At 40.5% G+C, this 24,238-nt stretch overlaps 1 protein-coding gene across 1 annotated transcript; it reads right to left on the bottom strand.

Moving 5' to 3' along the window:
- Positions 1–1,006: 1,006 nt before the first annotated feature.
- cilp2 (cartilage intermediate layer protein 2) lies at positions 1,007–22,659 on the bottom strand. The gene is made up of 9 exons (XM_024258663.2): positions 22,170–22,659; positions 11,897–11,974; positions 7,882–8,151; positions 7,597–7,779; positions 6,163–6,318; positions 5,762–6,079; positions 5,466–5,574; positions 5,217–5,374; positions 1,007–4,375 (listed from the first exon to the last, which is right to left on the bottom strand). Exons 1-9 carry the CDS (start codon positions 22,231–22,233, stop codon positions 1,962–1,964), a joined length of 3,750 nt encoding a protein of 1,249 aa, XP_024114431.1. The 5' UTR covers positions 22,234–22,659; the 3' UTR covers positions 1,007–1,961.
- Positions 22,660–24,238: the final 1,579 nt, after the last annotated feature.

Raw genomic sequence — 24,238 nt, 5'->3', positions numbered from 1 at the left:
CTGATTTGACCTCAGCTGCTCTCTTCCCTCTCTCTGCATGAGGTCCCAGAGTGAGAGTGGGCTCTGCCTCATGTATGGTTTCTGGTCTACTGTCCTCACCCGGATTTTTTACCTGTTTTCCTCTTCTGACCTATGAATTTCTGCTGCTGCCTTTCACCATAGTTCTACAGTCCAGTTGATGTCAAGACTGCACTGTCTCCCGGGATCCATTCCCCATTCCCCTGCTGCTCAAGAGGATCTACAAGTCTCCAAGCTATAGGAACCTATTTCATTGGTTAATTCTACTGAGCCATTAAATATCTTCAATCTCTTAGCAGAATCTGTCTCTTGGAGTTCTGCCTTTCTTCTCAGAATGTTGCCCTCTGTAAGTTTAATGTACATTGGGTAGCTTCATTATTGGCCTGCAAGACCCCATGCTCTAAGTTTTGTAATGTCATAGTAGTGCAAAGATCTATTGTGCATGAAACAACACTATGACTCAAGTCATGTGGAAAGCACTTGACTAGTTTGTCCAGCAAAACCAAGTGTCTAATTGTGTACTCTTGGTTGTGGAATGTGTTACTGAGAATGTTTAATCCCTTTGACAGATTAAACTTGGGTGTAGAAACTGTCAAATAAGATTTAAATGCTAAATTAGTCATGCAGCTGCGTATAAAACATGAGGGAATGAAACTTTATGATATATCTCATCATAGATCAGTTGGTGCCTCTAAATTGTTCCTAGGTGTAATGTGTGTGTGGTTGTAAATATTTCCGTATTTGTGGATTCAGGATTTTCCGGGATGTCTCCGGTCCTTAACCTCACGGATGGGGGGGTAGGGAGAAGGGGGGTGTATTTCCTTTAAGCCGCCTGCGTGCCCACAGACAGCCCATATCCACCTGTAAGTGCAGTTGTGACTAACGCTTAAGGAATTTTTTTTTTAGGTTTTGACATATATGTAAACAGAGTTTATTCCATTAATGCTATGCTGACACGTATAGGAATAATTTACAACTGGCTAAATTCGACTAATTCTCAAGTTTATTGATAATATTGCACTTCAAAATACAAAGAAAGTTTACAAACATTTATCAGTACAAAGTTTCATCTGGACACTGAATAAACCTCTCAACATATGAGTAATACAAAATGCAGAAACACTGTTTGGATACAGTGACACTTTGTTTAGCAACAGTAAGGTTACATCTCACAATAAATTATTATCATTATGGAGATTTTCTAAGTGAAATCTTTGCTTTCCTTGGGACAGTTTTGGCCTTTTACATCTGAAGTGGGTGTGGGAGGACTTTGAACTGATTGGAGTTTACGGAATACCACTAAAAAAACATTAAAAAGCTTTATTTATAATTACGTTTGACCTCCGAGAGGCTGATTTTAAATGCATCCTTCTTTGTAAGACTTTTAGAGTTTAGTGAGCAGTTTAGACATTTTTGGAAAAACAAAGACTTCCAGTTCATTTTTTTATGATCCTAAATGATGAATTCATTAGAAAATACTAATCAAATAAGACATATTTAACAAAGTATTTACAGATAAGTACAGTACATTGAAAGAAAGTAAAATACCACAGAAAGTAATATAAAACAACCCATTCTCATTTGACAATATTATGTATTCATTTAAGAAATTAAAACAAAACTAATTTGAGCCTGTTGTACATTTACAAAATGACAAAGGATATGTATTTTTTAAGAGAAAGGAATACATTTTAATGCACATTTATTCTAGTGTCCATTTGGTTCATGATTAGTCAATCAAACCAATGACTTTACTGAATGGTTGTACCCAGTAGTGTTTTTAGTGTCTTCAGAGAATGAATGCAGACAACTTTTCCTCTGGAGTTTTGGTGTTTTTAACCATTGATTTTAAAATTAAAAGAAAATAACAAATCCTTCAGAAATTGCTGTAAATATAAGCTTAGACGGAACTATCTTAAAAAGTGCTACATCTTTGGAACTACTTATTGGTACTGCTGTGCTCGCACAGGCACTGTTCTCCTGGCCCCAGGGCTAATTCTGCGACTCCGGCCTCTGCCACGCTGCTCTGAGGGAAACACCACCTGGGTAGCTGACCTTTGCCTCTGCTCACCCTGAGAGTCCCTCATGTCTCTTGCCATTTGAGATAAAGTCTGACCTGGGTTGGTTTGCAGACGTTGAAATAGACTTTGCCTGTTAATTTTCCTCTCTGGACAGCTGAAGGTCAGTGCTACTCCAGAGTCGGACTTCATCTCTCTGGAGAAACCATCTGAGGTGCCATCAAAGCATCGTCCAATCGCAATCTCTTTGGCCACCCTTGGGTTCTGGTCCGTGACAGTGTAGATGCCATAGTTATGTCCCAAAGGATCCACAGGCGCCATCATGGTGAAAGAATGAGACCCATTACTTTGAGTGAACGGTGGGTGTTTAATTAGGTACTCCTGTAGGAGGTTGTTGACATGAATCCTCCGACAGTTACCCTGTGGGAGCACTGATATCAGGGATCTGTCTACTACTGACTGATCGTATAACATGCCACTACATTTAAACTCAAGACAAGCAGCTGAGGTGTTGGCCTCTCTCATATCACGAGTACTCCGAATGTCTCTAATACCATAAAGTTTGTTCTTTGTTTGTGGGTGGGTTCCTCCGTGGTTCCTTGACCTGACCATTACTTCCTTCTGCCCATGAATTCTGACTTTAATAAAGCATGCTCTAAACTCCTGAGGGTTAGGCCACCAGGAGAGATAGTCTCCAGTCCAAGACGTCAAGTCATTTTCTTCAAAGGGAACAACATTGTACTCATACTTGTCTTTTTCCACTCTAAAAAATCTAAAATGGTTTGCATCTATAGGGGCATTTTCACAAGCTATCATACTCTGATATGGATATATAGGCCCATTGGTCTCATCAAGATTGTTTTGGTTCGGCTTTGCCAGATTGATTTTAAAGGCTGTTTTCTTTAGGGCTGAGTCTTTGTGGTCTGAACGCTGGTAGTCTAGTTTTTCCAGATAAGGCTGAGATACTCCAATAATGTTTGGATTCATCTTTGGTGTGGAAGGAGCAGCCTCAAGCTCCTCTCCATTTAGCATTGCTGTGACATAAGCTGTGTAAGCATCGGGCCTCATGGCGTCACAGAAAGCTGGCAAACAGGCTCCATTGGGGCCAGTGATGACACTGTCAAAGCGCCCCCACGCCCTGGGGTTGGAGGAATAGCCAGGTTTGGGCTCAAGGTTTATCAGAGTGATCACGACACCTTCCAGCTGTTCAGTAGGCAAGAATTTGTCACTCATGTAGGCACGAACCTTCACATAACACCGCCTGCTTTCAGGCACATCTAAATTGAAGAGTCTGCGCTCTCTTATCTCCATGTTTCCTATAAGGAAGGTACGCTCCTCGCGCTTGCTCCGTCCATGACCATCGGCCGCTGTTGTGCTGTACGAGAATTCACTTTCTTCCTCCCAGACCCCTGTATCTGGGTTTAAAGACCACAGTTTCATTTGAGGAATGTGCTCCTGCATTTTAACATGCTGTGTGTCAAGGAGGACTTGAACAGCTCCTGCTCCCAGTACTTTGTTGCTGGAGTTATCTCTGAAATCCACTGAAAACATGCCGTAAGTCCTCAAAGGGAGCATGTCACCTTCATCATCTACAAAGTTGAGATCCCCAGGGGTTGCAGCTGCTGTTGTAATGTTTCTTGGGTCAATGAATGTGACGCTAGCTTTCACAGTTCCCTCATACACCTCCCCAGTGTCTTTATGAAAGGAATTGGGAGGGATGACTAACTGTCCAATTGGATCTTCCCCTTTAATTTCTCCTAGATCGATGACATTGGTCTCTCTGGAATTAATATCAATTGGTTTCTGTTTTCTCATCACTTTCACGTCATGATAGATGGATCCACTTTTTTTGTCAAAGATGAACACCTTTGGAGTGTTAAGAAACTTTTCAGTGGGATCAACAAAATTTACCACTAATCTTTGTGTGTCTTGAGAAATTTTCAAAGTAAAGCCTCCTTGGTATCCAGTGGTACCCACTCTTTCTTTGCCAATGTAGATGTGCCCAAAACGCAGAGGCTCATTATTGTCAGCTGCAACCACTCTTCCACGAACAATTACCGTGGGCTGCATACATTTCTGACAGACGCATTGTGTCACCACCCGGATGGGAAGACTGTAACTACCACAGTCAATGACCCGACTCTCCATACTCTGAACCCCACAGCAAAATCCGGCTCCATCTCTGCAGCGCATGTCAAACTCCAGGGATCCAGCACATTTGTTGTGTGGGCAGCGGCCAGCATTGTAGTACTTTGATTCAGTTCCAGGTTGGACACAGTCCAGTGGTAGCCTAATGAGGTGGGCTTCAGGAGTGGAGTTGCAGGCCGGGGTTCCTTTAGCTGTGAATGAAATGATACATTAAACTATGCTGTTTAAATGACAATTTGTTTAGTCAAGAAATAGAACTGGATGTACATGAACCATAAGAGATAGGTGCTTTCTGTGTTTTTTATATTAACACCTACATTACTTATAGAAATGGACATACCGAAAACATTTTTCCTGCACTGTGCCGTGGATCAGACAGAATTCAGTTGGGTTTCAGAGGACTTTTAGTAAATGCAAAATGTCAAAATGTAAGCAATTTTTTGTGTCATCTTGAGTATTAGGATTATTCAGTCTTTGACTTTATGATCACCTATGCATTATCAATAAATTACATACAAACACTTCATTCAAATTAATTTTTTGAAAGAGTCTGTAAATGACCAAGTTGGTTGCTGACTGAGGAGTGCAAAACACTTTCTACCTAATTTACCTTCAACCACATATGTCAAAGTCAAGGCCCGGAGGCCGAATCCGGCCCTGTGGGTGATTATATCCGGCCTGCCTGATTGTTTCATATTTTTCTTGTTAACGGCTCGTTGTTATCTTGTGCTGGTGCCATATTGCGACACATTTTCATTCCCAAGTTGTCACATATTGACGCATGGTTAAGGACCCTCCGCATCCAAAATTGACATTTTAAGTGTCCCCGACTTGTCGTTGTTTGACATGCTGGCTGTTTCAATTAAACCGGGGGTTTCCACTTTACTGAGACGCACATGAAATGTAACTGGACATGATGTTTGAGGGAGTATTCTTTACTTATTATTACAGCTGGAAAATGTATAAAAAAGGAACTGTGAAATGGTTTAAAATGTACAGTAAAAGCTTACATTGATCTAAGTGCATACATACCAATTACAGAAAGGCTGGCTACAGAAGACTTGATGCTGCCTGCAGGGTTGCTGGTTTTGCAGTAATACTCCCCTGAATGCTCAAACTTCAGATCCTGCAGCGCAAGGTCCTCTTCATACTTATAAATCTTTCTGTCAAGGAGTGTCCCATTGTGGTACCTGGATTCATTTTGGAAAGAAAATAAAACTCATTGAAAACCTGAAGGTTTTGCTGTACAGGTTGCTGCGATAGCATCAATATGTTTCTCACCAGTAATACTTGCTGGGCTTCGGTGATCCCGTTGCTGAGCAGCAGAACAGCACCCGTCCTCCTTCATAACGCACTTTGTCCTCTGGGTGCTTCACAATGTAAGGCTTTTCTGTCCAAACAGGAAATACAAACATCCCAAAGATTATTGTTGAGAATTTTTGAAAGAGTTTCAATGACTTATAGTCGTAAATATAGATTTTAAGCCCCAAAAAGTTTTGTTTTCTATTTTGATCCATAAGTATGACTTTTAGGGAACCTTTTTTGAAATAATAATCCAAAATAAAGAATGGACCTACCAGTGGATCTGAGGACAGCCTTTAACCTGGACGATCCAGTAGTGTTCGTAGAGGTAGAGACAGTTGTTGGGACATACTTCTCCTTTTTGACGATGATTGAAGTGGCACTGGAAGAGCAGACTCCAGCGAGCATAAACTCCCCTTTAACATTGGTTTGAGCATGGAGGGCTTTAGAATGGGTACCCAGAGACACTCTGGCTCCCTCCACAGGGACTCCTGTCACACTATGGACGTCTCCATGCAGCACTCGGTCCTCGCACACACAGAGGCTGCAGTCCTCGTTGGGATGGCCTTCCTCGCATACGAGCTGGCATTTGGCTGTGGTGACACAGTGCAATGTGATGAAGGACACCATCATCCAAACACAACAACACACTTGTGGGGATTGTGGTTTTTATTACCAGGACATGGTGTCTTTCCACACTTCTGTACTTCAACAGAGCGGCCAATGCACTGAACAGAGGCTGAGGTTCTTACACAGGTGCGTCTTCTGGTTCTTTGACCTCCACCGCAGGTCACCGTGCACATCCCCCAGTGACCCCATGGACTCCATTTGGCTGAATCACACACAATTCCACGAGATGGTGAGAAATTTAGCAATAATTTACTACATTTAAACTGCTTTTGGATGTTCACCATCCAAGTTTTCATCTTCACAACACAGAGGATTCATAAAAAGTCTTTGTTACATTTTCACATTTATTAGGTTTTATTTCAGAAAACTGGTGACGCCATATTTACCTTATAAAAAAATGAGTGAACATGGTGTCCAAATTGCTTTTAAAATGGAGGGGAGTAGAAAGTCTTGCAGTTTTCAGTCTTTAGTAGTTAGGAAGTGGGGAGGGAATTTAGATGTAGTTTAATTCTTTGACTTTCAAAATCCCTTTGAAGCTTGAGAAAAAAAAAACATTTGGCTCTGTTTAAATGTAATGTGGTCAACTGCTTAACACATGTGTCAAAGTCAAGGATCCGGCCCTCCAGGTAATTCTATCCGGCTCTCCAGGTAATTCTATCCGGCCCTCCAGATCATTTTATTGTATTGTTATTAACGGCCCGATGTTATCTTGTGCTCATTTCTAACTTGTAAAATTTTGACCATATATTTATATTGTGACTAATTTGGCATTTAGCTCATATTTTAGTGGCTATAAATTTCAGCATCTTCAGCGACCAAATTCAGCTTATAGCATTCACACTAGCATTATTATGTAATTATTGTCATGTAATTATTATTTGGTAATGCTACATAACTTATTTATAATTATGTTAAAAAGTTTTAAAAATGTAGTTTTAGAGTGTTTACTAAACGTTTATCCTGTTTGGCCGGTGACCTCAGGTGTGTTTTGGATGTTGTCCCTCTGTCCGATTGAGTTTGACACCCTTGATCCATTCACTATTTGTTTAGATCAGGGATAATTTATTGAACACTCAAAAACAAAATTTTTAAAACTTTAACTTTTTAATATAACTATGAATAATAAAAAAGGCAGGAATCGTATTCTAGAATAAATCAACTTAAACCTTAAATAACTTTCAGTATTTTATTCTCCATAAAAATATATTTTGTCAAAATTATACAAGCTAGAAATAAGTGCAAGATAACATTGGGACATTAATAACAAAAAACATGTATGAATAATAAAATATCTGGAGGGCCGGATACATTTCCATGGAGGGCCGGATCCGGCCCCCGGGCCTCGACTTTGACACATGTGGATTAGAAAAATGGAGGGGAAACTATTAGCTAAAGGGAAAAGTCATCACTTTTGAAAGCTTTTTTTTTTTTCAAACATCGTTTGACTTTTGTTCCTGCTGATGGATGCTGCGATCCTCACCGGTGCATTGAGGGGTTGAACACTCCCTTCTCTCTGAGTGGTGTCCCTGACATGCTGGAACAAACAAGAGAGGCATCGGCTGAGAGCTCAAACACTTCCTCTGGCGCACCTGGATCCCCACATCACTGCAGGCTGTGGTTGAACAGGGACCCCATTCACTCCATTCAGTCCAGTAGCTCTGCACTATAAGAAAAAACAATCTTTTAACCTTGAGGGATCAAACTATTTGACACTATAAGCAGAAAAGACAAGAATAGAACATTTATCAAACAGTTTGCGTGCTACCTGGGGGACATTGAAAGCGGACGTGGTAGTTCGAACAGATGCTGCCTTTTGGTTGTTCTTTGTTGATGCACCAAAAGCCCTTCTCCAAACTAGAGTGCACCACTTCCCCAGTGTCTGCGGCTGTCACCCAGTCTGTGGTTCGAGCCTCTATGGCTGTGGGCCGTGAACAAACTCGCTCTCTGTAGTAGAATCGAATAGCCTCCAATCGCTCATAGTCTCCATTTCCTCCGGGATGGTCGATGTTAAACCAGGATGTCCACTCAGTCACACCTGGAGGGGAACATTCAACATTCAAGAGTATTTACTGATGCATCTGCAAAGGTGAAACTTGAGCTGGAAAAGCCACGAGAGACTGACTTTATATGCACCAGATTATTGAGGCAGTTTGTCTTTTTTTCCGTCTTTGGTGCATTGTGAAACATAAGCAGAGTTTGCATTAAAAAGATCAATCATAATAAAGAGCAACCATTCCCAGATTGAGGGGTATTTACAGCTGCAAACTTTTCACTTATTCTACTCTTAAGTCGCAAACTGTCAAGATGGAGTGATTAGATGGAGAAACTAGTCAAATTCAATGTTTTAAGCCTGTTTTGGCATAAAATACAGAACATTGTTTGGCAGTGGTGTCCACACAACTGACTTTAACAGTGAAGAAAATTACAAAATGTGATGATTCTTTGGCAAATCCAGCATTCAGACAATGAAAACACTGGAGTTTCCTCAAGAAAAGAAAAAACATTACAAATACAAGAGTTTGTGAGTACGTCTTTTGTAGGATTTATGTATCGTTAGGTTTAATGTAAAAAATGTTCATGAAGTTAAAAAAAATAACGTTATTCTCAGAATTAGCCTTTAAAGGTTATAGCATTCCATATAAAAGTCCTTCAACATGAGACATTAATGATAATGACAGCAATGACAATCGGAAATAGTCCTTTAAAGCTTATATTGATCAGGGAAGTACAGAAATAGGAATTTCTTTCTAAGGGTGAAATTAGTTCTAAAATCATTGGCAAAAAACAGTGAAAGAGCCATCCAAACAAATTCTGTTTGTGATGTGTTCTCATGGTGAACAATATACATAAAGACAATGAAGCTTAAAATGGCATTTCTGAGTATTTTCTTTATTTCAAATTGTTGTGAATTAGGAGCAGATGAAAAAAAGCTGTTAGAAGAATCTTGTTGTGACAAAGAGGCTAAATCGGTGGGCCACAAACTCTCTGCTCCGCTCCATTCTGATGTATCCACGTGCAGACAAAGATCCATGAACGTCTTTGTTGGGGGTGTAAGGGGCTGTAAGCTAGTGGGAGAGTGTCTGAACAAACAGCCAACAGTGGCGCCCACATTTCTGAGGTGAATTTTTAATGAAATACTGCAGCTCTACAGAGACTGTCCTAAATAACGGCCCGGGTTTTTAAAAGATTTTACAATAGGTCAAAGGATGATCGGAGTCAGACTCAACTGAAAAAAAAGCAGGCCAGTCCTTAGGTTTAGGGCCCTTAATATGTAAAAGCAAATATCTAAATGATCCTTTTCTTGTTAGATTAAGACAAGAAATGTTAGCTCAGAAACATTGTTTGAGCGGCTGGATGGTCCAGTTGGCTGCATGCAGAACTGTCCCATGGATATCGGGGTTGTTTTCCTTGGGGCCCCATGAGCTGAATTCTTCATGTTGCTGTCTAACTATGCAGCCACAGGGGGGGTCCCACGTCTGGATCGCCCATTTTAAAGCGGCTGCATTGGTTCACTGTGTGTTTCAGAATTGATTTGAGTTTTCTTATTGGTTTCTAAACGTTTTTGTGGTCTTGAGCCTTCTTATTTAGATAGTTTGGTTTTAAAGTATGAACCCTTGCAGACCCTGAGGTCCTCTGGTGTGGGTCTGTTAGATGTTCTTCAGGTGAGGACTAAGACTCATATCATGATGAGGCTTTGTTCCACCTTGACTGTCCTCGCCTGTGGAACAGCCTGGTGGAGAACCTCACGTCTGGTTCACACTGGACACAGAAGCAACGCAAAGCGGCGAGGAATGGAGGCTGCTTCCATTCGGCGCCCTTGTTAACCTACGATGTGGTTCACACCAGTCGCAGAGCGCTGCGGTCCTCTGTGGGAGCCTCGTGTCGTGCAGCGAATCGTTTTGACAGCCGCGAGCGATCGTGGTGTGTTCTTCCTCCTTCATCAGTTAAGTGTGAGAGGACATCTCTATCCAGAATTTGACGGTTTAATTTGCCATAAAAAATTCCTGATCTGGATGAAAATTATCCTCTGCGATTATCAGGATATTTTCGAGCCGCTTCTGAGTCAGCTGATGCCATTTCTTCATGCAGGATTGCTGTGAGTGTGCACGCCTGTATGTGCGCGTAAGTGGACGGGCTGGCGTGCTCTTCAACTGCTCTCCCCTGCTCTTCAACTGCTCTCCCCTGCTCTTCAACTGCTCTCCCCTTCTGGGAAATTTCCGCAGCTTATTTGGAAGCCAAAGTTTCATACAAGATTCTTGAGTTGTCTGAGTTTTTGTGACTAACCAGAGGAGTCACATGACTGAAAACCGACTACGGAGCGGGGGTGTGGTTTTGGGTGTCTAAAAACATAATCAATGAAAGAGAGGCAGAGAGTGGTTGAGGATTATTCAAGATGGACAATGTCAAATTAGTTGTAGGAGCTGAAAATGACCACAGCTGAGCAGAAGCTCCTGTCGACCATCGCGAAACAATACGTGTCTGGTGTGAACTGGAGGTGAAGCGGATTCCACGTGCACTCTACTTCGCGGTGCTTCTGCGTACGGTGGGAACCTGGTGTCAGGGCAGCACAGAAGTTTATGAGAAGAGATTAAAGAACCACATTTTTAATTTGGCTTTTACATTTTCTATTTGTTTCATTTATTCATTTATTTATTTATAACATTTTATGGTGAATTTATATACACAATTATTTTTTTAATATACCATCCATTTTAATATTATTATATTTACATTACTTAAATAAATGTTTTATTCATTTTTTTTTCACTTCCAGCGCTTCCTCACGGGGATCCATTATTTGGCACTACCACCTCCGCCTGTGGGGGGCTGTTGCTGCAGACCTCGTTCTCATTGGGACGGCTGGGTCTAGCTGTGGAGTGGCCCCTGAGCTGTCCTGTGCTGGGCGGGTTCTGGGCCGATGACCCCCGTGGTCGAGCTGGGCCTTGAAATAAATGGATCCCTGTAATACTGTTTCTGCACAGCAGCACGGAGCCAGACGGTTTCCTTAGAGCTGCAGTCCTGAAGTCTTCTTCAGTTTTGTCATAAGGGTTGTATTGGTGGACGGAGGAACGGGGGGGAGAGAGGGGTGCTAATTTTTTGTAAATGTCCTGTTTTTTGTATCTGTTTTTAAACCCTTGTGGTCTCTTATGGGGTCCAGATGACCCCACCCTTATATTGACGTGTGACCCCTCCCATGACAAAGGTGGACAGGATCATATTTCTGCCACGGACACCAGTGAAGATAAAAAAATCTTGAGGGGTCCAGATGACCCACTTTTAATGTAAACATGCTTAGAATAGCACGAAGGTTACAAACTTTGCATTTTTAATGAATATTTTATTTACTTTTACGTAAAACATTTGTGCTTCAAATGAATAAAAGAGGCCAAACAGATAAATAAAGTTTAAAGTTTGAAGATTCTGGAGAGAGTTCGTTTAGATAAACCAATCATAAATCACATTCTAATAGAGGGTTTTTTCCAGCATGTTTCTTTTTCACTTTGCTTCTATTTTTTTGGTGTGTGAGTTCTTCCATATGAAAGTTTTTCAGTTCCATCAGATTCTGAATATTTACATTAAAAACACTAAAATATTTAAACTAGAAAACATTTTTCGGGGCATAAAAATTTGCTGTTGAAAGAGCAAAGGTTAACAAAAATGTAGGAAAAAAATTCTGAGGTTAAAATTTTCAGAAAAAGGAATTCAAAGGTTAAAATAATCCAGAAAAATTCAAAGAATGTGATGGAACTGAAAAACGTCCGTACATCCAGAGTCAGTACCTGTCCTCTGCGAGTCGCTGAATTGGTTGGAGACCGTTCTTTTGCTCCGGTCTGAAATGTTCCTGATCCTCAGAGAACCTGCACATTTTAGAAACAAAACAAAACACCTTAGTTAAAAAAAGACAAAAAAATATGTTTAAATCATTCTCCTGCAAACATTTTTACCATATCCATCATAAGGAATATGTTCTAAACTGACAGGAATCAAAGACTAGTTCAAACATGTTCAGGAATTTATCTTGTTTTATTATTTTCTTAAATGTTATTTTCTTCTAAACTAAATATCACTTCAACCATTTTTTCCACCATGATGCTGATAAACTAACAGACATAAAATCTCCTAAAACTGAATCTCAGACGTTCTAGTAAAGCAACAAAGCTGACATAAATTTCTGTTTGCAGTTACTTTCCAACGGTGATCATGTCGTACATTTTTAAAAACTGCAAATAACATAAAATAAAAGAGTAATGTCAAACAGATGTTTGCACAAACAGCATCGTTAGTATGATTTAATCATTCTTGCATCACAAATGCTTTCTGATCTACTAACAACAAGATGGGAGCAATTTTTGCTTTTTGTGAAGAATTGATCTAAAACGTGACATTTGCTGCATTTTTATCTTTTGTCCTCTTCCTTTAAAGTATGAGGGTGGAAAAGTCCCCTTCAGTGTCAAAGAGAGCTCTTTTCATTTAAAAACAGCTGTGGTTTGTTTTGTGTTTTTTTCCTTGGAGGTAAAATCAGTCGTGGAGAAATAATGAACCTTTTGATGCCAATGAAAAGCAATTTCTACTCGATTTTTGTGTTTGTGTCTCAGCTGTGGAAACACTGTTGACTTTATTAGCAGAGAATCCAAACCCCAAGAGTGGTTCTGATCCCAGTCTGAGCTGGTTTTATGGTTCCCTTCAAGTCTTTTCTGTCATGCCAGGTCTTTTCTTTCAACCTTTAGCTTTTTATTTACATTTCCTGATAGATTTAGCAAAATATCACTTGATTTTAGTGCTTTTGGCTCATAAAACTAGTGTTAGACTGGTGTGTCTGAGACAGTGGGTTGACTTGAGAACCACATTCAAATGCTTTTGTTCTAATCTGTTGAGCAGATGTATGTCTGTCTGTGGATTCAGTTTCCTAGGTCAAATATTCAAATAGTTTCCCCATTATTCTTCTACTGGATAATACATTTTAGTCTTTTTTTGCATCCCAGAAGCAGTTATACAAGTTTTCCATGCTCCGTCTTTGCTGACTTTAGTGTTCACAGTTATGCAAGTGTTTTTTCTTCTCTAAAAGGTACAGCAGGTTAGTGTTTGTTGGTCTGACTGAGAGGATCGCTCTGAAATCCAACAAATCGTTACTATGAATGTGGAAGGCAGTTTTTTCTTAATCCTCCATAAATGCGGCTCATTACCTCACTCTCTCATACTAGAGGAACAGAACAGCAGAGCTCCTGATCTTTAACTTCAATGTGTCTCGTAATAAAAAGCAAATAGCATGTCAGCTTTATGAAGTGGATGATTTTATTAGAAACCAATGAGGAAATACAAATTATGGATTCATTCAACTTTAGTATAACCATATAATTAACTCTTCATAAATTAAAAAAAATGATTCTTAAAGAAAGACAGAACACGTTTTTGAAAGTTTCAGTTTTACTTCTGTGTGTTACTGCCATGAAGTCTGACAGCATCAAGCTCTCACTTCTGAGGTTTGTGTTTAGCTGTTCACACCGCATCATTTATTCAGAAGACAATTCTTTATAATGCACGACTGCACAGAAACACTCCTTTTTTAATTATTTCACTGTCATGTATTGTTACGTTACTTTTGTTTTAATTTTAATCAACAAAGGAAGAAGTAAAAAGAACAAAAAATATACATGAAACAATAAAGAATAACAAATAAGGTGTGTAAAAATGGATGAATTATGTCTAAATGAAATATAGTGATAAGAAAATAAAAACAAATTTTAGAATAGATACAATAATAATCATGAAATAACTTAATAAATACTACAGCTCTGAACAGACTAGTATAGTACCATTGACTGTATAAGAGAACTGGACTGAGTGACCCCGCCCATTCCAGACAGGAAGTACCTGCTGGTTCAAAGACGTCGAAATCCCATTGATTTCTATAGAGAAATAAACAGTGATAACTCATTGTTTTTGTCAGGATAACCATTCTTGACCTGATACACTTTTTGACATCATCTTGACATCATTCTTTTATTTCAGGGTATATTTTTAGCTGTACTGCAAGTTATTTAAGTTATAAACTGACCAATCAGATGCCTCGGTGAAAGCAGGTGGTATCACATTGAATATGAAACGTTTGTCCGTTGCACTAATTTTTATGTTCTGTATGTTTTGGTTTGCTTTTTGGTTCACCTTGTTTCTGTGCAGGCAGTCTGTGGGTCCTCCCTGCGCTCTGCTGCACGCACAGCTGTCTGCACTCAGCTGATTAGGCTGCTCCTTATTTAAGTCGACTGCATTCCTCCCTCAGTGTTGGTTCGTCTTGTATGTTTCCCCCCAGTGCTCGTTGGCTTTTCTAGTTTATGTGTTTTCACAGCTCCTTTAGTTTACCCTCTGTTGAGGTGATTTTCTGTTATTAAAAACTCATTTTTTTTAACCTGAAACTTAGTTTGGTCCCTGCATCTGGGTCTCTGACTCCTGATCCGTGACACTGATAGTATGACAGAATGAAATGCTTAACATGTGTTTGTTTGTCTGCATAAGTATGTGCGTGTAAACTGTAGTTTTATTGTGTATTCTGTACATGTTGACGTGTTTGTGTGTGAAGATTTTTGGAGCCAACAAGAATGTTTGTAACCTTTGAGTGTGTGGACAGGCCCCGCCCCTTTAGACTAACATTTACACCTGTCAGTGATGATGCTGAACCGTCAGAATCATTTGGCTTCAATGTTGAGTCAATGCAAAGACACAGTAAGACGCGGTGCATCAGGCCTGGCAGGGCACAGCAGGGTGTGGTGAGCGCATCAACCAATCAGGGATTCAGCTTTGAGCATGTGACTTTTTCAGTGACTATCAAAGGGTAGACACACAGATTCAGTATGGGGTCATGATACGAGGAGTTTTGTCCTGAGCTTTCGTCCATTTTCCTTGACCCGCTCGAGCCTGCGGGACTGCTGGAGACATTCTCGACCATGTTGGGCGAAGGCCGGATTCACCCTGGACAGATTGCCAGTCTGTCACTGAGCTCATTGAGCTGGATGGACCAGCCACCTGGTGGATAGCTTAGCGAGCTAGTGAGCTCCGCTCCACAGGCTCTGGCAGAGCTGATGGCGATTGCTGCTGTCCAGACGCCCGGCAGATCTAGCGAGGTCTACTGTCCAGGCTTTGGGTCCTGGGCCTCGCCCGCCGACGGTTAGCTGCAGCAGCCTGGAGAGCCGCCGTGAGGGTCGTTGTAGCACGCAGGACCGCTCTAGCTTCATGGGCTTATGATGTTTTCTTATTTTCATCAAAACAATAATAAAAGATCCCCGTTTGTTCACAGAACCCAGAGAGACCAAAGATCTGGTGAAAACAAACTCAGCTATGTGCTTGCTGGTGCCTCTGTGGAGCTCTCCAACACATAAACTCAAGGTACTCGCTCAACATTATCCATGATGAGATAACGAATCAATTCCAGAACAAGAAGATTATAAGCAGCACATTTGACCTGCGTCAAAAGATGATTTTGACGTGCCTGCTGCATCCGCTGTGAATGACAGGTTCGGATCAATCACTGCTTACTGACGAATTCTGGTTCCAACACGGTGACGGCCATATCGCAGAGAAATAGCAACTGACTTTTTTTCGTTGGAACCAGAAGCATTTTTTTATAGGTGACGTCACAGTTGCTTGGTCCAGTTCTCTTACAGTTAATGAGAAGTTAATGTTGGACCCCTCATCTTTTTGTTAGACTCTGTACACGTGGCTCGTCTCAGACCGTGAACAGAGTCACCTCTGTGGGATTCCAATGAACTTTTGGTTTTGACTTACACTCTTACAATTTTACATTATTGTTTATGCCCCCCCCCCCCATACCTGCCATGTGCTGCCAGAACCTAAAGCAACTGTTATCAATCAGGTCTTTGCCACGCCCCCTTCAGTCCTTATTAGCATCTATCCAGTACTCCCATGTTTTCCTTCCCCTCTGTTGATAAACTTTGGGTCTGAAGCTGTCTGTGGACTGATCAAGTTTTCTGGCCCTTGTTTACAGACCTGGAATATCTCTGGATTGTTTTCTGGATTTACCTCACCCCCACCTGATCACCCTCTTCCTCGTCCTTTAGTGTTTCTGAACATGTATCTAAACCTCTTGAGAACTCCAGAGACTGACATCTTTGATGTCTGCACCATCTAGCCAAGCTTTTTCCAGTAAATTCTTCTCTGCTCCTCAGTCTGTGCTTGGTTGAGTTCTATCCTAAATCATTACAATACCTTAAAATAATAATTCCTTTGCATTCATGTTCAAACCGTTTCATAGTTTTGCATAGTTTTTTTTTCCAGTTCGTTCCATAATTGAATCTCTTTTGTTTAAATTCGAATTAGCCTTTATTGTCATTGCAACATTGCCTAGAAGGTAATAATGTGGAAGAACAGAAGACAGTGCTGCTAAAAAAAAAAGAAAAAAATCAGCACTATACTAACAGAAGTAAAGTGTAGATCGGGGTCTGCAACATTAAAGAATCATTTGGGTAAATTTCTCACTGACAACAACCCAATAAGAGCCATAAAGTCCAACTCCACCCTTTAGAAAAAATGACACTGAATTGCTTTTAAATAATTGTTATTATGATAAATTTAGTACCAACTGATCACAGTTCCAACCCCACAGTCTACCTGAGTATTATTACTGACCATGTCCATCCCTTTAGGACCACAGTGTATCATCTTCTGATGCTACTTCCAACAGGATAAGACTCCATGTCACGCGGTAGAATTATCCATCCATCTTCTTCTGCTCATCTGGGTCATGGGGGCATCAGTCTAAGCAAAGATGCCCAGACTTCCCTCTTCCCAGCCACTTCCTCCAGCTCCTCTGGGGGACCCTGAGGCGTTCCCAGGCCAGCCCAGAGACATAGTCTCTCCAGCGTCTCCTGGGTCTTCTCCGGGGCCTCCGCCCAGTGGGACATGCCCAGAACACCTCTCCAGGGAGGCGTCCAGGAGGCATTTGGACCAGATGCCCGAGCCACCTCAACTGGTTCCTCTGATGTGGAGGAGAAGCGGCTCTACTCCGAGCTCTCTCCGGGTGACTGAGCTTCTCACCCTATCTCTAAGGGAGCGTCCAGCCACCCTCCAGAGAAAACTCATTTCAGCCGCTTGTAGTCGGGATCTCGTTCTTTCGGTCATGATCCAGAGCTCATGACCATAGGTGAGTACTGGAACGAAGATCGACCAATAAATTGAGAGCTTTGCTTTCTGGCTCAGCTCTCTTTTCACCACAACGGACCGGTACAGCGACCGCAAAATGTCGGATGCCGCTCCAATACGTCTGTTGATCTCACGATCCAATTTTTCGTGACTCGTGAACAAGACCCAAAAATATTTAAACTCCTCCACCCACCGAGAGAGGGCAAACTACCTTTTGCCTACATCGTAGATCCAGTTACGTCGTCCAGATTGGCATCAGCGGGGCCCCACCCTGAAGGCCTGGGGTTGGGGCTCATAGGCAAGCGCCTGGTGGCAGGGCTCCTCCAACGACCTCGGTTGGGTCCAACCTGAAGGAGCAATGTGGGATCCCTCTCCAGTGGGCCCACCACCTGCAGGACAGCTCGGAAGGGGCCGGTGTGTGGTTTAGGAGACAGTCGAAGGCGAGGGTCTCAGCGGCCCAAACCCCGGTCATGGAATTTGGTCAAATTGTCAGTAAAGTAAAATAACTCAGAACTGGATCGGGGCCAAATCACCTGATCAGAACATCCCTACTACCATAACTTCACGTGTGACTCATCAGCTTTATTCATCCTTTGTTTCCACGGTCTGAAGGTTCTGGGCACTAGAACATTGCAGTCCTCCAGCATCTTCTCACTCTCAAGTGTTGTTAAACAGAACACTCAAAACTTTGCTGCAACCTCTCTTAAATACTTCCGTCTTGTCAGTTATGTTTTCAGAACCAGCTACCTTTCCTCTCCTCATCCTGTACTGGTCCTCTTCATCTTCCTCACCACCAGAATTATCCTCACACCACCATCCCAGCTGCCACTTTACAGTCACTCGTGTTTTTCAGGTTACAACATCTGCACAAGATTTAATCAGGTTGTGTGCACCTTCTAACCTTCTTCCATCTCCCTACACTCCGTCCTGTTCAGGAAAAATGTCTTCACCTCTGACATTTTCAATCTTTAGCAAAGTTCACCAGCATCTGTCCTGTTTCTTCAAATCTGCCCCATCACTGCTCTTTCCCCCCGATCTGTTCTTATTTACTGTATTTAGTCTGAGTTTCCTTCATTCTACTGACAAAATCACCACATTAGTTGAGTAAGGTATAAAAATATAAAATAAATAAACATAAAACAAATGAGTTTGGAAATTTCTAATAGAATTCTTCATCCATATTTCCATTCCTAGTTGTTTCACATTTCTCCTGGCAGACAGGTAAGAATAAAAGGTCTGGAAGTACCTCATATTGTAAAATGAAGGAAAAGATTTCCAAATAACTTGCCTCTTTGTGTGTTACATAACTTACTGGAGCATCTGCCTCAGCCCATCCAGCTGAATGTAGCTGCAGCTTCAACCTAAGTAAGTGGTGTTTTGTGTTGGACTGATTGATGTGACTGAGTGGGCTTTTGTACGTGAAGATCCATTAGCCCTGTCATATGGAAGCTGTTAGGCGTTTGGCGAGCCCCTGACTCGAGGTGTATGTGGTTTCAGAAGAGTCTGCTCTTCCTTTTCAGCCCAACATTCCTCGATCTCAAAAATCTGTCTGATCTTAAAAACATCTGTTGCTTCTTCAAATTAGCTCATTTGTCCCTGGAATTGGCTTGTGATGCACGTTAACCACGTGATTTACAGATTTGTAAGGAAGGATTTGGATGTTAAAGGTTAGATCTTTAAGGAACCCAGAACAGACACGGTTAAAATCAATGAGGCAATGCTGAACTTCTGCACTTTTACACAGAAAAAGAGTTGAAAATAAATGAAATAATTAAATGAAAAAATTCTGCAGACTGTGTCATTTGAACGAGAACTAATTTCTTGATAAATGAATGTACACAGACTAGAAAAAGAAATTATTAAACTGATGGTATTGTTTTTGTAAGAATGTTGTACATTCTTGTTTAATTAAGTTGTCATTACCTTTATTTGAGTGAGCTGGCTAGACTGGGTTATGTTTGAAGCAGACAATAGTCAGCATCTGGAAAGCACCTTTAATTTTTAAACTATTTTAAAAGAAAAAGCAGAAGGAAGACTGGAAGGTAGAATTACCTCGGCCCTTAGTAACTGTGCATTCAGGACCGGCCGCCATCGCAGAGGGAAAACAGCCCAGGAGTTTGAGAACTTGAGGTGAGTGGTTAAAGCTCCACTCCAACTATGGTTTGATCTATTGTAAAATCATTGTTTTTTAGACAAAATCAGAAACCCTGTGTCATTTTTTTAAACGGTTTCTGCAGAGTGGCAGAGCTCATTAGAAATTCACCTCTGGGTTGGGGGCGGGACCGTTGGCGAGGAAGTAAGCCTCCAGTGATATCCCACCATTTCTTTATTTACACTCTCTCCTGCTAGCTTACAGCCCCTCACAACCCCAAGTTAATATTGGAGCTATCCAGACGTACAGTTGTGGAGTAAGAAAAATAGAAGCGGCTAGAAACAAACTGCAAACAGATGAGGACCAAAACAGATAATACTGTTCTGGAGGACTGAGCGCTGTGAGGCGTCTGAGATGGTCACCAACAGGAAACAGAAAATCATCCAAATTAATAGGGGAAATCATTTTACCTGCAGTCTTTGTTGCTTTTTCCATCATTCCCTTTTCTCATTTAGTGAAACACAAGGCCTGTGGGGGTGCAAAGCTGGGCAACAGCTTATGATCAATGCACCTGGTTTCCAAGTGACTGGATTTAGATCTTTTGGGACTCTGGACATCACATTTGTGGATTAAAAACAAAAGTCCAAATCACATCACCGTACTGTTGTGGTGGGTCTTTGTGGTCAATTATTTATCATTCTGAGAACTCAGAGTCTTCTCATATCTTACAAATATGAAGTCATTAAAATCGTAAATGTAAACCAGAAATAAGTAGACAGAATGGACGCAGATACATACATACAATAAAATAAATAAGTAGTGTCCCTCAGTGAGACCGGTGAATATAGAGCACGTGTCAAAGTCAAGACCTGGGGCCGGATAACATCGAGTCATGTTATTAATGACTCGATGTTATCTTGTGCTGGTAAAATATTAACCCAACTTGACGATTACGATCAATTACAATGATCTATGGCAGGGGTGTCAAACATACGGCCCAGGGGCCGGATACGGCCCTCTAAATCGCATGTATCAAAGTCAAGGCCCGGGGGCCGGATCTGGCCCTCCAGATCATTTTATGTTATTGTTATTAATGGCCCAATGTTATCTTGCACTTATTTCTAACTTGTATAATTTTGACAAAATATATTTTTATGAAGAGTAAAATATTGAAAGTTATTTAAGGTTTAAGTTGATTTATTCTGGAATAATATTCCTGACTTTTTATTATTCATAATTATGTTAAAGAGCTAGAGTTTTCAAGTTTTGCTTTTTGGACTATTTTGGCATTTACTCAGATTTTTTAGGCGAGTTTAGCTAATATTTCAGCTACATGCTAGCTGTTTTGGCTAATTTAGGTTTTTTTGTTGTTTTTTTGGCTAATTTGGCATTTAACTAATATTTTATTTGACTATTAGCTTCAGAGTTTTCAGTTATCAATTTCAGCATCTTCCGCGGGCAAATTCATCTTACAGCATTCACACTAGGATTATCACAGGTAATGCTATATATGTAGTTCATAATTATGGTAAAAAGTTATGGTTTTTAAGTCTTATAAATGTAGTTTTAGAGTGTTTAATAAATGTTTATCCTGTTTGTCCCGCGACCTAAGGTGTGTTTTGGATTTTGGCCCCTTGTGTGATTGAGTTTGACCCCCCTGATCTACATGGTTTAATTCAGCCCAGTTGTGAAGAGAAAAAACATTTAAGGTTGTTGAAAAAATAAAGAAAGCAAGTTTCTGGCTCATCCCTGTGCCGAGTTATGGTTCTTTAAAGAAATAACCGCAATGTGCAATTCCACCACTAGGGACAGCAAAGGAAAAGTAAATCCAGCATAACAAGAGATCAAGAAATAAACAGGCGTGTGCCACGTCTGGGTAAGATGGAGTGTGGTTCCCCGCCAACCTCACCGCTGTTAAATTACTATATAGAAATGATCAGGTGTGACACCACAATTACCAAAACACTGATGTCAAAAAGAAGAAAGATTGACATGAAGTGCCGAGCATTTCAGGAAAAATGGACAAAACAGAAACACAGCTACAGATAACACCTTGGTAATTTTGCCATTATGGTTCTGGTCCGGCCCACTTGAGATCAGACGGGTTACATGTGGCCCCTGAACCAAAATGAGTTTGACCTCCCTGATATAGAGAATAACACGTGTAACAGAAAGTGAATTGAATGCTGCTTTCAGGTGATGGTCCTTTGTAGATAGATTGTAGGTTATCTTTGAAATGGGAACAAACCACAGACCAGTAAAATCATCATGTTTTTCATCAGCCTGAATCAGAGCGGAGGCTGTCTGAGACCTGACACTGAGGATCATTATTAATCTATGTCAAACTTTACAACGCTACCTTTGATCACTTGTCAAAACTAAAAATAGCAATATTTTCTTGTCAATCAGCATAAATATGAAACAGAGCCACCAAAATATTGTTTTATCATAAGCAGATCGGTTTCTGGCTTTAGTGAAACTTTACCATCGTTTGAGTCAGATTGGAGCTAAAAGAGTCGAGTAAATGAGGGCTTTTTCTCAGAAAATAACTCAAAATAACACATCTTTAGACTTGCTTTACTATGGGAACTTTTCACCTCATCCAGGATTCTGGATTTAACACGTTTGTTTTATCTTACACCATATTTTTCTTTTGTCCTATTCAAAGGTCAGTTACCCTTCATAAGCCTGCTTATACCTTCCCATGTGTTTGCATTCTAAAGTAAGTGCTTAACCCTCATTTAGAAATTAACAATAAAAGCAACATATTTTTTTGTGTGGTCTGTGTAGTTATTTCAGTCTTGACTTACCTTGAGCCAGAGTCACATAAGCCAGCAAAGGCAGCAGAAGTCTCAGCTTGTTCAGTCCCAGCATTGTTCTGACGGATGATGGGTCTTTGCTCTGATTTTCTACAGCATTGATGTAAATTTCATGATGAAGGAAACGCTTCCTCCTGAGCTCTTAGACGTTCAGCTTGAAATCCACAGATGGAAGAGATGCTGCTGGCTGAGCAGGCTCTTGCTACTGAACTTCTCATGAAAGTTGAGCAGCTGAGCAGAAGCTTCTTATAAGAAAGGGCATCAGCAGTGCTCTCCAGCCCAGCCCCTAACAAACTGCAATTGGTCAACGAAAAGGGACGGACCTGGCAGCATGGATGGAGACAGAATCAGAGAAAAACGCAGAAAGCATGTACCGTATTTTCCAGAGTATAGGTCGCAGTTTTTTCATAGTTCAGCCAGGGGTGCAACTTCTACTCAGGAGTGACTTTTGTGTGTGTAGGGTTGTTTTTTTTTTTTACATCAAAAGGGTTATATATTTTTTTAGGGCCAGGAATCGATGAAAAAAAATCAACAAATTAATCACAAATCTGGAAAAAATTAATCGCAATTAATCGCCATTGTTTTCTGTTTTTTTTTTTTGGGTCACAGTATTTGCCAGCCACCTATTATTTGCAAATAATCATAAAAGGAAATCACACGCAAAATTGTAAATTTAGAAAGTTTATTTCTAGCTCTTTGGACTGATTTTGTCTATATTTGAATTTACCTCTGTATTTTCAATTTGAAAGACTTCCTGCTGATTATTTGGAATAATTTTAATCAGCACAACCTCTCCTATGTGACACTACCTTTGTTTTATCATTTTTACATTTTGTATTCACACAATAGACATAAAATCATGCAAAAACATAAAATTCTGTCTGGCAAAAATGGGATTCATTCTGCTGTGGAAACCCAAACATGTTTAACAAACTGTTTTTACAACATAGAAGGAAAGTTTTAGGTGTAATTTTATAAAAACAACAAGAATAAAATTTGTCAACAAACTTATCAAGATGTTTTTAATGAAAATACAAAAAAATCCAGGCTAAAGTCACACCAGGCAGCCCAGAAACTAAGAATTTCTCACTGCTGTCTGTTTGACATTTTTCCTGGAATTCAGTTTTTCTTTTTTTTCAGCTTTTTCCTTATTTTTCTCATAAATGTTCTGTATTATGGGGAGAGGTTTGATCCAGCTGGATTTCAGGTCGGCTGATCACAGGTGGGCGCATGTCTGTCTTCTCTGAACAGCTTGGTTTCCGCGGCGTCAGGGGGGTGGGACTCTCACGGAGAACCGCGGAGTTTCCTCAGTTTTTAGACAACGTCAATGCTCGTTATTGTGGAAAATTCATGTCAGTCCCCATCCCAAAGTAAGATAATGGTCAGTTTCCTCTTAGGATTACTCATAGCCATCAGAATGACATTAATTGTCCGTCTTATTTATTAAAATAGAAGATTGGTTTTATCCAAAAACTACAAATAAATGCCATATTTTCACTTCAATTTAATAACATCTCAATCACAGTTTATTAGTTTATTTCAGACAGTTTTATTACACCGATCTCACAGCTGCACAGCAGAACGCCTGAGAGTGATTAATAAATATTAACAAATTAATTATGTTTTACTTATTACGCGCATAAACGCGTCAACATTCACAGCCCTAGTTTTTTTTTGTCAGTACACACGTTTTCTTTAAGCAGTTGTTTCCTGTAACAACCACTAGAGGGCGCTGCATCCGAAGTATTTCCTACTGATAGTGGCAGAAGAAGTGTCATCCAAAACAAACGTGAAAGAGAATCTGATTGTTTTCCTCTTAAACTTTGATACAGATCGATTTTTATTGATTTTATTTGGTAGCTTATTTGACAGGGACAATGTGTAAAAACATGAAAGATGCTTCACTCCAGATTATAGCCGAAGCTCGTTTCTGTCTGTCGTCCCCAAACAAGTGAAAATCAATACAATATAAACTTCAGTATAAATGTAAACAGTCATTCAAATACTCACTCGCACATTCAACGTTTCCACAAACTACTGATTACATAATAAAATATACA

This window comes from Oryzias melastigma, linkage group LG4 (assembly GCF_002922805.2).
Source record: "Oryzias melastigma strain HK-1 linkage group LG4, ASM292280v2, whole genome shotgun sequence".
In the NCBI taxonomy this organism is placed as follows: Eukaryota; Metazoa; Chordata; class Actinopteri; order Beloniformes; family Adrianichthyidae; genus Oryzias; species Oryzias melastigma.
This window is presented reverse-complemented; position numbering and strand designations above follow the sequence as displayed.